This window comes from Brachyhypopomus gauderio, unplaced genomic scaffold (assembly GCF_052324685.1).
Source record: "Brachyhypopomus gauderio isolate BG-103 unplaced genomic scaffold, BGAUD_0.2 sc106, whole genome shotgun sequence".
NCBI classification, from domain to species: Eukaryota; Metazoa; Chordata; class Actinopteri; order Gymnotiformes; family Hypopomidae; genus Brachyhypopomus; species Brachyhypopomus gauderio.
In genome coordinates, this window is record NW_027506927.1 from 514,051 (window position 1) to 531,944 (window position 17,894).

A 17,894-nucleotide genomic window follows, 5' to 3' on the forward strand; every position below is an offset into this window, starting at 1 on the left:
ATGAGGTAATATCAGGGGTGGAAGACACAGAGCACTGACCTCAGTATCAGCGATCAGGCAGACAGGCAGCCTCCATCACGCCCGCCTCCTCCGTGCCTCCGTAAACGCCGGAGAGGAGCTCTACGTTAGGTCTGCGGCGACATTTGAGGTGATTGCTGGCTTAAGTATTAGCTATAAGCCACGTTGGTTTTGCGGTACACAGCCTAGTGGCTGTCAAATCAAACCACACAGAAATAGCTAATATCACACCTCCAAAAAGTACCACTGTTTGCCATTGCCATTCTCACTGACTTTTAGGAGCAGTAACCAGCCCAGCAACACTATACTACACTATACTTAGCCCTATAGCAGGTTAGAAGAACTATATATACAGCCCTAGAGTGGTTTATAGAAGCATAATCACAGTCTAAGACTAAAGGAAATATGAATCTGCCTCAGTGCAGGCTACAGTAATAACAGATATTCCAACTACAAGCTATTTGTGATATAATCATTGGAGTAAATCCAGAGGGCACAGTCAGTAATGTAGCTGATGCTCAAATGTATGTTGGGTCCTCCAGAAGGTTCCAGAAAGTCTTATCAGCTCCATAGCAGGTCACAGGAGGTGCGAGACACTGTTTATATATCTTGTTCTAATATATGAGGGCATGAAAGTGCTTGTGTCCACACATGACCGGCGCTTCAGGGAGAGTCACTACTCACGGCTTCGTCATAAATGGAGTTCGCCGTTGTCATTTCCTGCCTCCACCTCCCTGCCTCCCCCACGTCACCTCTCCCCCCTGAGCTTTCAGAGCTCATTCTCTTCATCTGGCTCATAAATTTCATCATTCCTCCAACACTCATTTTCTCATTCCTTTCAGTTTAATGACAGACAAGGCTTTTGAATCGGAACGTACACACCACAAGAGAACCATCCGGCGGGGCATAAACTTTAATAACAATCTGAATGCATTTTTTCATGCTATGGTGATCAGGTTTTATTTAGTACACCTGGCACTTTGTATTAATGTTAGGAATGTAACCTTCTTTCTCTCTATTGTCGAGCTAATTAACGTTGCTGGCATTATGACGCCGAAATTAAAAGTGCGGGCTGGGAGAAGCATTTAATTAATTAATTGTGCCGTAAAATGGTGCTAATTAATCAGACCTAGAGGTCCGGGGATGAAATGAGTTGATCAAAGGATGGTTTCTAACCCCAGGACGGAGTGAGAAAAAAAAGTGCTCGTCTTGTGTTTTGTAATTTTATGGATTGGTAAAACAAAGTCCTGACTGCTTATCACATTTTTAAGTGAAATTAATATGTGGTAATAGGCCACACAGCCCAGCTGGGTCGGGCTGTAATTAGCACTGCAGATGGAGATGCGGTGCACTCCGAGCCACACAGCATGTTTGTGGTGAGCTTTCAGAAGTAAGACTTTAGCGTCTGAGCGGGTTCCAATGGTTTCAGTGACTTGATGGGGCTGAGAGGGATTTGGGCACGGTTTGGGCGGGGCCTGGGCGGGGCTTGGGTGGGGCTTGGGCGGGGGCTCATGTAGCATGGATAGCTGTCTGGAGATATGTGTAATGTGTAATATGTGACCAGTATACTAGGAGCTGTACTGGCTGTTTGGATGCCATTTATATCTTATTTTCACACAGCCCTGTTCTAATCTGTTTCACTTGCCCTCTGAATAGTATTAAAATGTGTATTTATCTCATAATGCCCTGTATAATGGCATTGGGTCTTAAGCATTTTTAAAGTGTAAATAGCATCTGGTTGGTTGGCTTTGCTGAATGCTGACACTTCTTCTGTGGGGGGTTGGGGCGAGTGGGCGTACGGCGGGGGAGTGGGGGGGGGGGGGGGGTGTTTGTGACCTTCTGATACTCGACTGCAATAATCACATGGTCTTCTTTGTTCTGGTTTTTCTGACACTTCGGTCCACACCCCCACCACTGCCCTCCCCGGCACGGGATGGCAAACAACGGGTTTCATTTTGATCTTTTCTTTTCTTTCTTTCTCTTTTTTTTGGTCCAAATTGAAAAAGGAACGATGAAATAGTGAGCAGGTAATTACTACTATTAGCGAACCCACTGTCAATAGCCAGTACATGCTAATTATGCCAATGTAGCTATTACAGTCTCTCAGTACATTATGCTGGGTTTTGCCTTTTTTGTGAGTTGCTGCTGTGTGAGGTGGGGAGATAATGCTTGGATTCTGGAGGAGCAGACTGACTCTCAAAGCAGCACCCACACAAGTCCGCACTTTTGGCACAAATCGACCACAAGAGTTCACACAGTTATAGCACAGGCTCGGGTGGGAGGGTACTTTTAACAGGAGGAGAGCTGTTTTTTCTTCTCCGAGAAAAACATGTCACTCAATAGAAAAAAAAACCCAGCAGGATTGTTTGAGTATTTCTCCAAAGATTTTTTTATTGTGCTATTTGCCAAGTACAGAGATCTTTTGCTTTTCATAGAGTTGACTGCAGCGTGTAGGTATGAGTGTGGGCTGATTACAGTTGACCCGAAGGTCTGACCAATGCTCGTCTGCTTCATAAATGAGAAGAACAGGAGGAACGTCGAGTGAGGCCAAGCATCTTGGGACTTAGGAGGCGGAGCTAAAACAGAACAGCAGTGTTTCCAGTTGGTGGGGGAGGGTATGAGGCTCTGGAGCAGGGCACCATGGCCAGGCAGGTTGTTCTGATGGGTGTGACTCTTCTACACACCCTGCCTGTCATACTATTACTCCTCTCTCTCTCTCTCTCTCTCTCTCTCTCTCTCTCTCTCTCTCTCTCTCTCTCTCTCTCTCTCTCTCTCTCTCTCTCTCTCTCTCCCTCTCTCTAAGCCATCTCGGGGTGATGGAGCGAGCAGATTTCGTCGAGCGCCTCCAGATGGTACACGCCAAGGCCTGAGCTTGTTTGTACCAGCTGAGTAAAAGAAGATTGATTTCCTTTGTGGCCCGTGACAAGGCGCGCGGCACTGTCACCCTGCAGCCTTAGGAACGGGCCTCTGAAACACACTTCGCATTTTTTATTTCTTATTTTTGTCTCTTTTTTTACTTTATCATTACAATCAATATACCGTGGTGTGTGAAGAGGAAAGAGAGCGATGTGTCTTCACATTAAACACAGCGTTGGGAGCCCAGGCCTTGCCACTGGTGATGGATGGTGTTTGTGTGTTTGTGTGTTACCTTGACCCAGCTGGCTCGTGGTTGACAGTTAAACTTAACTATGCCCTCTGCTTTGGGTCCTCCAGTCACACTGGCTCTCCTCTCTTCCAGACTCTGCTCCGCGAGGAGAGGAGAGAGAGCACTGTCAGCACCCTGTACGTGTCTCCGTCCAACATCGAGACGGGACAGAAGATCATCTGTCGGGCGTCCAACAAAGCCGTCCCGAGTGGCAAAGAGACCAGCGTCACCATAGACATCCAGCGTGAGTGTACCCCTACCCCTGTGCCAGCTATCCCTCCAGTACCCCGGTGCCAGTTCTGTGCCCACTCTGTGCCCACTCTGTGCCCACTCTGTGTCCACTCTGTGCCCACTCTGTGCCCACTCTGTGCCCACTCTGTGCCTACTCTGGTGCTCTTCACTAGGCGTAGGGCTCGTCACTGATATTGTGTTATAGTTGGACACAGCGCACAAAATCTGCTGTAAATCCCACTACCACTTTCTGTCTGTCTATTTATATTCATTGATATAGTCTTTGTTGTATACAGGACTGATCTATACAGGAAAGGAGATTGTATGTATTTGTGTGTGTGTGTGTGTGTGTGTGTGTGTGTGTGTGTGTGTGTGTGTAAGTACTGTATTGTGGTGTGATAAACGTAACAAAAGTGAGCAGATCTGTTACAAGGACTCCAACTTCTAACTTTTGTCAGAAAGTCCCCCCCTCCACCTTTGATTTCTGCTCCATCAATCTTTCCCATTTGTGGGATACCACCCACGCCCCGGCACAAGACACCCACCCACGCCACTGCAGAAGACACTCACCCATGCCACTGCAGAAGACACCCACCCACGCCCCGGCAGAAGACACCCACCCAGGCCCCGGCACAAGACACCCACCCACGCCACTGCAGAAGACACTCACCCATGCCACTGCAGAAGACACCCACCCACGCCCCAGCAGAAGACACCCACCCACGCCACAGCAGAAGACACCCACCCACGCCACTGCAGAAGACACCCACCCACGCCACTGCAGAAGACACCCACCCAGGCCCCAGCAGAAAACACTCACCCACGCCCCGGCAGAAAACACTCACCACTGCTTCTGCAGAAGACACCCACCCACGCCCCGGCAGAAGACACCCACCCACACTCCTGCAGAAGACACCCACCCACACTCCTGCAGAAGACACCCACCCAGGCCCCGGTAGAAGACACCCACCCACGCCCCGGTAGAATACACCCAGCTCACACAGCATAGACTGTAGGAAAATCCCATTTCTTTCCCCAATCGAGCACAATTCTCCAGAATCAACAGAGCGCACAATGGCGAGGCCATATTTCATCTCTCTTCATCTCCTTCTGTGTTATTAACTATGACTAATAAAGCAGAAAACGCTATTCGGAGTCCCATTACTGTTGACGGCTCCATTCTCTTGCTTACGTTCGCTCGGAGAGACACATTCCTGGCACAATAGTGAGCAGAGGTTATAAAGACCCCAGCGAGCTTTGGTGCTGCGCAGACAGCCAATCTCTTCACAGCGCAAAAGCTGGTAAAGGAGGAGGAGGTGGAGGAGAAGGAGTGGAGGAGGGGTGGAGGAGGAGAGGAGGAGGGGAGACGTGTGCGAGGCGGCCGCCTGTCAGAATCGCCGAAGCGGGTCTCGTCCCCGGGCGCCCCGCGCTGCCGTGAGCGGTTTCGGCTGAACGACGTGTGAGGGGGGGCCCAGCGGGAGAAGCTTTAACGACGACACCCCCATCTGTCCTCCCAACTTTAGCCTCAAAATAATGACAAATCACAACAAGCGGCAGGTTACTAATATCTGTAAGCAACTGTTTGCATCTGTTAGAACACTATAACATTTTTGGTTCTCTCTATCTCCCTGTCTATCTTTCTCTCTCTCTCTCTCTGGCTCCCACTCTCTCCTGCATGTGTCCTGTGGGCATAGTGAGGCGTGAAACACTTCACTGCTGTCCAGTTTTCCCCTCCCAGTCCGCCGTCGCTGTTTTAATTAAGCCGCGCGAGAAATCAAACGTTCTGTAATTGAACTTTGATTCAACTGAGCTGAGGCCTCCCGGTTTGCAGAGTCTTTCTAATTTCATTAAAATCCGCCGTGCCCGCTCTCTGTGGAAGAGAGTGGAGAGAGTGAGAGAGAGTAGGTGGGGGAAAAAAAAAGATTTTAAATGCAGCACGGAGACATGGAGGTTTGTTGAAGAATTTTCAAAGCGGCTGAAAACGAATGTCCCTGGGAGAGTGGTAGGTGAATGCAAGAGGCCAGACATGCAGGGAGGATAATGAGGTTTTCAGTATTACATGCAGTCAGTAACCTCCTCAGCTCTATGAATGACTGAATAGCTGTCACTCTAAGATCGCCTTCACACAATATGAAGCACCAAGTGAATCGGGGGGGATTTGCGTACCTGTGCTGACTTTCCACTACTGTGCATAAGCAGGTGTCTGATGAATAAGTGATGGGGAACTGCTAAGGGCCATAGAGCAGAGCCTGCAGGGCCAGATCACTACAGCTGTGGGTGTCCTCCAGGCCACATGGGAGCGCTGTGGGGCCAGGTAGTACAGTTAATATTGATAAGAGACAGCCTGGGCTGAGATAGGAACTGCTGGAGGGCAGTATGAGCACATTCACTCACTCACACACACACACACACACACACACACACACACACACACACATACACACATATTCACTTAATCTCTCACACTCTCTCTCTCTCTCTCTCTCTCGCACAAACACACACACATATACACACGTATTCACTTACTCTCACACACACACTCTCTCTCTCTCTCGCTCTCTCTCTCTCGCACAAACACACACACACACACACACACACACACACACACATATTGAGAGGCAGTGAGTGGGCCTTCAGATGTTTGTAGGCTGTTCTGTTTTTGGAACACACACACACACACACACACTGTCTCTCTCTCTCCCTCTCTCTCTCTATCTCTCTCTCTCTCTCTCTCTCTCTCACACACACACACCACTGAAATTAACTGCATATTTAGAGACAAGAAATTGGGCCAGTGCATAATTATATGGGAAAGACATGCAAGCATGCATTTACAAATGTTCTGCCACACTGTTAATTTATGCGTTTCATGACGATCTGATCTATGCTGTTTAATGTAGTGTAGAGGAGAGAGTAACAGATTCGACTTGCATTATAACCAACCTGAACATAATTCTTTTGAAGCATTTCTGTATTTCCACTGGGAAACACTGAACTGCAATGACACATAGATACACTGTGTGAAAAATGTAGATGTTGATGCAAATAAACGTGAGCCTGGGAGTGTTTGGACGATGGAGCAGCTGTGGGAGATGTGGGGGGTTGAGCTACTGATTTGGCCACAGTAGCGTACCTGGACTGGGCCAGACCTGGCAGGATCAATGTGTAATCCCAGGTGAGTGGCAGCTGTTCCTCCAGCCTGACTTTTCAGTGGGAGGACCTGGAGTTTAGACAAGGACCCAGGAGAGGGAGAGAGAGAGACAGAGAGAGGCAGACAGACAGATGTATAGAGAGAGAGAGACAGAGCAACAGACAGCCCGAGCAGGAGATGCGAGGGTAGCCAGGGGCCTTGTCCTAGTTTAGACTGTGTCTTGCCGCCTGTGTAGAATTCTCCCCGGAGTGTTCGGCATTAAACAGAGCCTTGGTTTATTCATTCAGCTGAATCGCAGCCATTTACCCAGTGGAGAGGAACTTACGAGGATATGATATCAGCTGTCACTGACACCTCACGCTCACATTCACCAGCATCAGTGCACGCCTGCAAACAACCACATTCCGCATCTTAAAGGAGTGAGTTTGAAAGCGTGAGATTTCAGCTGCTGTGCTCCAGAAAGAGTGAGACAGGTTGTGCGAGACGCTGAGCGGGAGAGAGACATAGAATCAGGATGTCTGCGTCCCCGAGCAGAGCATGGGGGGGGGGGGGGGGACCTTGTTCTGACGTCACACCGTCGTGACGCAAGTAATGAGAGACTTTTTGCAGCTGGACGCCGTCTGAGATACGTCTCTCCGTGTGGGTGGGAGAGTAGAGCGCTCTGTCTCACCGCGTCACCTCACGGTCCGTCACTGTTGAAATGCTGGGGAATTAGATGCATCCCTGCACCTCTGTTTACAATAAGCCCCCACGGCAGATTCAGGACCAGGGTTAACCAAATTAGAATCGAAATGTGAAATTTACTGGAGGCAGCACATGAAGATGTGCGGTACTACCCGGAGGGGACGTGCTGGTACGCATCGCAGATGGAGATCTGGTCGGCGACGTGCGGACTCGCCCTTGGACATGCGCTGTAATTACCGTAATCAGCGATCAGTTTGCTATGATGCAGTGGTGTGATACCTCCGCAATTTCCCACTTAGCTGCAGCCTCTGGTCCACTCTGCAATCACGGCATCTCTTTGGTACCTGGTTCAGGTTCCAACCCAGTCGCAGTAAAATCAGGAGAACGTCAGGGGCTGGGAATGCGCAGAGAAATCATGGCATGAACTGCATGATTTATTAAGGAGGCACACACAGTCTGAACTCAGATGGGACAGAAGGACTTCAACATAGAACTTTAACTTGATGTTTATATAGTGTTTAGAACATCTGGTTGGTTGCTACGTACCCCACAATGCCACATGTTAAGAGTTGGAAGGTAATTTTAGTTTCCATATAATCCATTCCATTATAATCCGTATCATTTGAAATATTTATAAATTATGAACATAGACACATAGACCCGTCCACTTAAACCTGCAGATACAAGAGCGCTCCAAATGTCTGACATCACCTCAATAGGCCAGACTCTTCATAGGTGAATCTTGTGGACTCTATTGCACCTTCAGTTTGCTGTGGGAGGGGTTTGACCCTGTGGGAGGGGTTTGGCCCTGTGGGAGGGGTTTGGCCCTGTGGGAGGGGTTTCACTCCCTTCCTTGTCTTTCAAACTTTGGCCTCCCCACGTGTGAAGCAGATATCAAGCTTTAACAGAAAAAAAAACTAAACACATTTTCCCATTCCTGCTGCATTTCGTGGGGTTGGCCGATTGTTCTGAAAAAGCCATCTGCTACTGCTTTGAACTTCCGATCAAAACAGCTGTCACCACGGCATCGCCATCACCAGCTTCTCGGTTTCCCTCTTCCGCCGCGGCTCCTCCCACCTCCCCTGCGTTGTTGTCAGGGCTGTTGTCGGAGTTGTCGTCTTGGCGACGGCCTCTCGGGGCGATGCTGAGGAATTAGCACTGCTGCATATTGATGGGCTCGTTGTGTGAGGCTGAACTGGAGAGCAAACTCATGCATTTATACATCAAAGGGAGAAACAGACTTCTTTATTACGCCGCTGTCTGTCATGGCCGCCTATGGAAACCCTCACTCGTGGTCTGGAAGACACTTCCCCCGCCCTTACCCTACCCCCAGTCCTCTGGGTGTAGCTGTCCGGCTAAGAGGTGGATAAGATACAGTCCGTCTCGCTGTCCGGGAAAGTTTGTTGATAGTGTCATGCTTGTGTCCCGAGTGAGAGCTGCCTTTGACATCTGCTGTCTCAGGGAGACACCGCAGGAAAAAGACTGGCGTTGACACAAACGCCTTCCCCAGTCATGCCACTGAGGCAAAAGACAGCAAGGCGGGGGCAGGGCCTTTGAGGCAGGCTCCTTCCAAGGGTGGAGAGCCTATAGGAGTGGCTGAGAAGGCATCCACCCACGTGACTGCCGCTCCACCCCTCTCGTGGTGTGCCCAGCTACCTGGCGCTAATGCTATGCGGATACCCTGCAGCGTAACCAGTTGGAGCTGGTGCAGCGGGGCATCTCGTGGGTGTGTGTGTGTGTGTGTGTGTGTGTGGGAGTGTGTAGTGAGCCATGGGCTTTGTACAAGCAGAGTGATGAGACTCAGGATAGCACCTGAAATATTCTCCTTCTGCAACTGCAACAGCTGAACCCACCCGGTCCAGCTGTGTACCTTCAGGATACATATACTACAAGGAGAACACACACACACACACACACACACACACACACACACACACACACACACATGGCCATGTGCGTGCTGTAGCAGCACAGCCCTGGGGACAGGCAGCTGAAGCCCGGCCTCCTGCATCTGCTGCGGTGCCGGTTCTTACGCCATGTTCTGTGCCGGCAGCTCTCCACTGCCTGAGGAGACCTGGGCAGTGAAGTCCGCGGGAGACCGCGTCACTGTAATTAAAGACACGCCACACGCAGGCAGGGAGGCGTTTAAACACAGGAGAGGCACCTGCATCCAACCTGATCAAGATTCTAATCTGTGGGAGGCATTGCATCATATCCCCCCCCCCTCTCTCTCTCTCCTCTTTTTTTAACCACTGCTCCATCCCTTTCTCGCTCTCCTGTAAATGCTGAAATGATGATGTGTTGCTTGCCTGCCGCCCAATCAAGGACCGTTTTCTCACTCTCTCCTCTTCTGAGGTCTTCGCCTACACCGGCTGTGTTGCAACACATATACTGGGTGTCAGGCTGCAGCGTCTGCGCATGTAAGAGTGGTTTACCCATACTTCTCATGCCAAGAGTCTCAAAGGCAGGGAATCCTCACATACCATAGACACTTACCTGGCACTCCGGAATCATGTTCTTTTGCAGGTCTACAGCACACACGACATAAGTGGAGGAGCAGATGTGGCCCTCTCCACACTTAAGTTGACATGGAGAAGAAGGAGCTGGAGATTGAGATGAAAGGGCTTGTGGAGCTGGAAGTCGTTATGGCGGAATAGATTTGGGTCCGTCAATTATTCAGCCCTTTTGGATCTGTAGCCAGAGTTGGAAGGATGGGAGGGGCGTACGTGTCCCCCAGCGCCAGAACCAGCGACTCTCGCCGTCCGCGTCGCTCGAGGGCTCGCATCCGTGGCGCGCCTCGGGGAAATGGAGAACACTCAGCGAGCCTCCGTCGGGCCTCGATCTGGTCCAGCTGTTCATCTTTCCAAAGTGACAAAGTAGTGTCTTTGTGGTGGGAATGTGGAACTGGCAGCGGATGTGAGCGCCAGTGAGATGGATGCGGTCCGTGTGGATTTAGTGAGCGCAACTGTGTGTTTGTGCTCGTGGTATCTTAGCTGTTATCTTTATGTTATGCTTCTTTTAATGTGCTTGCTTGTCATTTTATTACCAATCAAACTCTTTACAAGCAAATCAGTTTAATTCATTTTTGTATCACTGTGTGCACAGTAAACAGCACCCTGCACCCCTTCTTACATTTTTGTCATTTCATTTTTCATCCCTGACTCTAATGTCTTCAGCTCATCTGTCTGTAGACCAGATTTTTTTCAGTACTGAGTGGTGATCTTATCAGTACTGTGGCGGTGTTCTTGCACTAGTGCTGCATCACCACCCTCTGCCCATGACATCAGTGATGGGATGGAGAGGTATCGCTGCAGCTTGGTGATGGATCCCCTGACATTCGTGAATGTACCTCTTTCCCTGCAGACTTGCCATTGGTTAACCTCTCTGTGGAACCACAGCCCGTTTTGGAGGGAAACCTGGTGAAGTTTCACTGTGCTGCTAAAGCCAACCCACCAGTCACTCAGTACAGGTAACATTACATCACCCACCACTCCCACTGCCCAAGCTAAGAAGCCAAAAACTGTGCATTCTGTTTCTGCTCATCCACTGACGTCTCTTGTCTGTAAGTCTATGGTTAACTCACCACCCGATCTCTCATTATCAGTTCTGTGGAGGTAAGCGACAAGGAATTATTGATGCAGGTCTATCGATGGGAAATGGGACTGGATGTTTTGGATGTAAGTGCTTGCACGCTGCTTCTTGGGAGCTCTGTCCAGGTTGGGCTGACCTCTGACCTCTGGGCTGTGCAGATCCCCATCTGCCACCCCCTCTGAACGAATGGGAACAGAGGTGAGAGGTCATGTAGAGCGAATATAACAACCTCCGAGCAACAGATCACGGAGCAGGGTCTATATTTCCCTGCAGCAATATAATAACGGAACAGCATATCACAAAATCAATGTGTTTTATTGTAGAAATCTGCAACCATAAAAAAATGAGCTTTTTTATTGGGTGGTTGGGCTAATGTGTTCTGGAAAATACTTGGACTGGCTTCTCTGGGTGTTCGACTAGCTTACAGTCATGGGTCATATCTGAGTTCATCTTGAGTATTATGGTTTATGTGCTCGGCCTACGCTCATTATTAGCGGGGCGGAGATGGTCCCGAGACGTGGGCACGCACCAGATCCGTCGCCCTGAAGCTCTCGCCAATGGGAGGGAAAACGGAAAGACGGAAAGATCAACCCAAAGCGAGATAGTTGTAGAAACAGATAGATGGTGTGACGGAGAGAGAAAGAGAGAGAAAGAGAGGGAGATTGAGGCAAAGGGAATCAGCAAGGCAAAGCTTACAGCAGGCAGAGAGGCAGGACTGATGCTGCGTGTTGCATGCGGCCTCAGATAATTCAGCCTGTCTGCGTGCGTCAGATAAGAGACGCTCTAAGGAACGAGTTCTGTGCCTCCTCATCGCACGCTCGGTCCGTGGACAGTACAGTCATCTGTGTCTGCTCTTCCCCCAACATCCCAGTACTTCAACTGACATGAATCTATCATATAAAATATAGTCAAATACATTTAGTATTCAGGCACTGGATTTATTCAAGTCAGGATGTACAGCTCCCCTATCCCAAAGTGCCACGTTCCTGATGGGAAGCATCGCCATTGATCGGGTGTCATTCTGCCATTTCCTCTGGGATTTAATAGCCCTCTTGATTGGCACTTGCCTTGATGAATTTCACAGCAGGAAACATCAAACTGGAGCTTGAATTAATGATAGTCTACTGAGGAGGACCCATGAACCACGGAGCTTTGACAAGTCATCGTGATCAACACGGGGACATTTTGTAAGGATTTGTGTCATTAAGTGAGAGATTGAAGAGGAAGTGTGTTATTGTGGTAGGAGGTGGAGAAGAGAGGGATGGAGTGTCACTAGCGTGGAGGGGCCAGATGACGCGTGTGGAGGGCCAGGTAGAAGGCCATCTGCCAAGCACCTGAGGACATGTTTACATTGAGGTTGTTTTGTTTTCCCAAGTTTCACAAGTGTTTTTGCTGTCACACATCTCTATGGTGACATCACAGAAATGGCATGCACTTCTCGCCAAAGGTTTGACCTGCAGACACGCGAGACGTGTGTTTTCCACGACCCCCGTGACTGTGCCCACGGTAACAGGTGTGCTGTGTGTGGGGGTAGGTGCATGTTTGTGGTGGTGGAGGTGAGGGGGTGTGGAGTTGGCTGGAGATCTTTGGCTGGGGGCTTGTTCTGATGTTGTAAGAGAACTCCCAGCAACCATGTGGCAAAGCACAAAGCATTATGCAAGCAGGCTTCACAGTCAGCTAGATAATCACATCCCGGATGCACTGTAATGGAGTCAGAGATAGAGAGAGAGAGAGAGAGAAGGAGAGGGAGACAGAGAGAGAAGAAGAGGGAGAGAGAGAGAGAGAGAGAGAGAGAGAGAGAGAGAAATGCAGTTATAAAGGAAGATTATTGAGGTGATGGAGTGACAGAGAGATGGTTAGGAATGACATCCTCATCATTTACGCATGTATCCCGCTCCGCTCAGCAGAATATTGAAATGTCATTCACGCCACTGTTAAAATGGTCAGAAATATCAAATATCAATCATAAGCCCTCCTTTGTAGTTGCCGTTCTATCACAAATATTATGTGAGTGCCAGTCAAAAAGATCCTTCACCACAGACAAACATTTCAGTGCATCACTCAGTGATATTAAACCCTGAAACCCAACTACATAAAAAGAATCCATGGAAGAAAGTAATATGTCATCATATGTGATCCCATCAGTACCAAAGGGCCTTCAGACTCCCAAGCACCCAATCTCTTGGGAAGGACATTTGACGCCCAAAATGCCATCATCCCCCTTTCTAACTTTGTATTAATCAATAAAGCTATTCCCCTGTGGATTGTGGGATGCGGGGTTTACCCAGGCTTTGGGAGTGGACAGGCTGTGTTTGTTGTGCTCCTCGCCCAGAGGAGCCCGGATATAATGGAGACTCTGGAGCTGACGGCACGCAGTGGCAGCCAACGCACTCCTCCGGCTCATCCAGAAGCCAGAGCGGTCCGTCGCTATCAGACCACAGTCGTCAGCCAAGCCGGGCCTTAATCAAAATCCGCTTCCCACTGTGGACCAGTCACTTTCATGGCCCACTTTCTGTCCCCACTAGAATGACATCAGTGTTTTATTTGCGCTTATGAAAGCGTCACATTTGAAATGGCCAAGGACTGAAAATCTTGTAGTTGTACTAGCTCTGAGGGCTTGGGTGCTCTGTGTCTGCATGTCACAGTCCAAACTTTGGACATTGGAGGGTTTGCTGAATATAGATGGGGACATGAAGTGGCATGGAGCCTCGTCTTCCTTCTCACTGTAAGACAGCAGTAACACGCCGGTCGAGTGGCGCACTTGAGTGGCACAATCTTCACTCTGATTTAGTGGCGAGAGTGATGACCGGACTCCAGTTCCTCTTCCGGGCTGCTCGAGGGATGCTGCTTGAATGGCGATTGTCGATGTTGCGTGTCCTTCCATGAGCTGTGCTCTCCAGGAAGTGGGCCCTGATGATGGAAAGGAAAGATCACACAGCATGTCCGCAGGACTGGGACTGGGACTTGCATCTTGCATTCCAATTTCGAGCTCCCATCATCAGACATGGAGCTAACTCAAAAGACTCCTTACAACTCCTCCCACGGTGATTAAAGAGCATCCTCACAGTCCACATTTAAATACAACACTGGCCATCTATTGACCTGATTATAACCTGGGCCATGTGATAGCCCAGGGTTTTTATTCTGTGCTCTTGGGGAGGAAATGCCAGTTGCGGAACAGGTGACTGCTGCATTAATTACTCCGGCTACAGCTCAGTCTCCTATCCTGAAGTAATTACGGCGAGGGCCAAGGCGGCACATCCGTACGCCCCCCTGCGCTGGAATATTTTTGGAATCACAGGTGCTCCCTGTTTCTCAACAGCCGTAGCTGCTGCCCAAGTAATTATAGTTCCTATCCATTGTTCTATGATTTCAGTTTTAAATGCTCAAATCTCATCTGGCCAGCAATGAATGTCTAAGATTTTTGACTTCGACAAGCATTTTCATTCACTCTTGCCGAGACGGTAGTTTGTGAGATTTGGCTGGTAGGGAAAGGATCATTGGAGTCTTCTCAGACAAAGAGAAAAAAAATGTTTTGCATTTATTCATGTATTTGTGAAGTGAACCTTTGTGCTATGATCCCTCAGCCATGATGACAATTTGCCGAGATGTTTGTCCAAGTGTCACAGGAGGCCAGTCGTTCCCGCCTCTCTTTCACCTCGTATGAATGGTTCCCGACATGAGCGGCAACAGGGAGGTGTCCCTTGCTGGTGGGTAGATGGAACCGCTGAGATCCGCGTAAGCCTTTGGGCAGTGGGACGGGAGAATGTTGGAATGCTGCCTTACGACACCAGCCTGGTGTTCCCCGCAGAAATCCACGTCGATTCATTAACACCGGCCTCCTTTGTGCCGTGAACAGCTGGTGTCGTTTTGGTAACTATTTGTCATTTTGTGATGTTTCCTCCTCCAGCCTGACTGCTCTGGATAGTGGGTGTGTGTGCTGTCAACTCAGCAAAAACATGCTGAGGCCGTCAGAGTTCGCTCCCTTCCATAGGTTCTCATGTAACAGCGCTGTAATCCATTCAGGACGGACACTGCTGGGAGGAAGGCACTTGTCATAGTGTTTTAGTCACTAATCTGTGTTAGACAGGCACACACCAGACCTTGTTTATCTCACTGATGGAAAAAAGGTCTTCCTACCATCGCCATGGTAACTTCTCAAGTGGCTTTCTGATTTTTGTGGCAGCAGGGGTAGCCAATGATGAGTGCCCATTCTGTTCCATTAAAGAGAGAACAGGGGTTATTTTGGGATTAATGTATTTTCTGTGAACTTGTGGACCTGTGTTTTTTTCTCTACCATTTCACCAGTTTCAGCTCAAAAGCTTTGGTCTGGGCTTATTTTCAGGACAGTGTGGTTTTTGATGTCACTTAACGATTGGAACAGTATGCTCGTGATGAAAACCTATCATTAATCACGGTGTGCAGGTGGGCTAAAGGAGGCAGCGTCATCAAGGAAGTGTCCGGAGACACCTATGAGGTCATCGTGGATCACTCCTTTTTCACCGAGGCTGTTTCCTGTGAGGTCACCAACCCCCTGGGCAGCACCAACATCAGTCGTAACGTGGATGTCTACTGTAAGTTTCCCCTTTACTCTTTCATACTACAGCAAAAACATTTTCTATTAGTTTAGCCATATTAATTGCAACGAAGTACGGATAAAAAAAGTCATTAGGCATAGCTATTAAAAAAGCTTCAAAAGTCTAATCAGAAACTTTCAGTCACTGGAATATTGGATCCGATTGATTTAGTTCAGGAAAATCAAATAGTGTTTTTCTGGTGATCAGCTGCAAAGTTTGGGCGTGTGTCACGGTCTCACTGATCACAGCTCTGCGGGACTTTGTTTCCTGCAGTTGGTCCCCGGATGGCAGCCGAGCCCCAATCCCTGCAGGTGGACCTTGGCACGGACGCTGTCTTCAACTGCGCCTGGACGGGGAACCCATCCCTGACCATTGTGTGGATGAAGAGGGGATCTGGAGTGGTACGTACAGATTTTCATGGTTTTCAGGTGCAATCAGTAGCCAGATCTGATCTGGAATCAGTTTTGATTTGTAAGCAATGTCTACCTTGCAGAAACTGCTTAGTGGTTTTTCCATCATAAACATTTGGAAGGACTCGAGCATTTGGTGTGACAGATCTGAAAAAGACGAGCTTTAAGCAGCACATTATTAAATGTTACTTATTACACATTACACAATCATATTACACAATCAACGACAACCGATCCCTTATTATGACGATCCTGACATTCATACAGGACAGCCCTTTGTTACAAATTTTCAAATAATTCTCACTGATATTGCACCAGCCTTTCAAATTATATGCAAATATTCTCAAAACGTCACAAGCCCCTGACAGCAATGAAGTCACAGAAGCATGACAGTGTGATGGTGTTCAGCCACAAAATGCTGAGAGGGAGGGGCTCTCAGGAAGAACAGACTTTAATGTACATCAATTACTCTCTCCACACTGCCACACTTCCCTTTTGCATATATTAAAGAAACTGATGTTCAAACAGCCTACTGCATCTGGTCTCAGATCAGACCTGGCTAATGACAAAAAGTCTTTGTCTTCTCATTCCGTTTCATCTATTTCGTCTTTTCATTTTTCGTCATTACTGAATAGATGATTATCATTATTATTTTAGCATTATCATTAACTCCCCCACCCGTCCTTAGAAAACTTTTCTTTCTTTTTTATTATATCCCAGATAGGCCTGTGTTGAAAAAATCGGTTTTCCGATTCAGAATCGATTTGCATATGATGATCTGATAATCGATTCGTACGTCCAAAGATCGATTTTTTTGTGAACTTTTACCCCCGCCTCGTCACTGAATTCACGCAGGCGTGCTCGGTCTAACTAACTAAAACAACATGGCGTCGGACAGTGATGGTAACGACGATAGTCAAATTGGCAATCTAAAAACAGAAGGACAGTTTATCCAGTGTCAGTGACTATTTACAGTTAGTCCATGTCACTGACAGTTTACCCAGTTAAAAAAAGTTTAAAATGTTCTTGTAATCGCAAGGCGATGGACGAGACAGAATCCTTAGCAATTTCCACATCATTACGTTTATTACATTTACGGAAGCGCAGACAGCGCACATAAAACACGTTTACATGTGTGACTAACAACGACGAGCACAGGACGCTGCGCGAACACACATTAAGTAGACAAACCACATCAACCCCACGTGATGACGAGACAGGCCACAGGTGAGACGGATTATCACAAGACGCACCCGCACCCAAGGAGATACACAGACACAGACGAGTAGACGCAGACAACGTTAACACACGCCCAACAGGGAGGGGTCGGGGACCGTAACATGACAGTTCTGTTCTTATATTCGCACTTTAAAGAAAAATACACGTTTGCATTTTATACTTTCAGTTTATTAAGTGTGAGCACTTTAAAAATAAAAATGCATTTGGTAGCAACAGCTTTTGGGTGAATTCTTAATTATTTCAATCATAATAATAATGCACAGGTTAGTGTCCCAGTAGGAGTCCACTGTTGCAGATATAGACACCTCAAAGATGTCTTCTGTTTATTGTCCTGGATTACCTTTCTTGAAGTTAGATTTATGATGACCCTTTTCACCAGTCTTCCAGCCATCAGTAACTACCAACTACCAGTAACTATTTGCTGATTAATATCGATATAATACTAGTTTTAACATGTTGCTTCTGTACATAGTCAGGAAACAGCTCAAATACATTTTTAATAACACTAAACCCCAAATTGGATCGAATCGATTAAATCGGATTACATCGAAATAAATCGATTCTTAATCTTCAGAATCGGAATCGGATCGATTCTTGGAATCTGAATCGATACCCAGCCCTAATCCCAGAGTTCATAGCATAACCATTTCCAGGAAATGCCCTCTAATTTGCTGACTAATGCATGTCCACATACATGGGGATTATACCACACTGAGGTATTTTTGACCTGGGCCCCATTCTGTCCACAGGTGTGCTCTGTCCATGGGACACCTGTCACCCCTCTTCCCGCAGTTCCCAGGCTCTTCCCCAAATTATATTATTAGTAACTGAAGAAGAGACCCTTTACT

General features: G+C 48.0%; 1 protein-coding gene across 2 annotated transcripts in view; it reads left to right on the forward strand.

Annotated features, from left to right (window-relative positions):
• Nucleotides 1–17,894, forward strand: part of kirrel3b (kirre like nephrin family adhesion molecule 3b) — a 145,432-nt gene that overhangs the window by 108,050 nt on the left and 19,488 nt on the right. For both annotated transcript variants that reach the window (XM_076993219.1, XM_076993220.1), the window contains exons 5-8: nt 3,257–3,407; nt 10,593–10,698; nt 15,246–15,394; nt 15,671–15,798. In XM_076993219.1, coding sequence (XP_076849334.1) covers nt 3,257–3,407; nt 10,593–10,698; nt 15,246–15,394; nt 15,671–15,798 — 534 coding nt within the window. The remainder of the gene's footprint in view (nt 1–3,256; nt 3,408–10,592; nt 10,699–15,245; nt 15,395–15,670; nt 15,799–17,894) is intronic.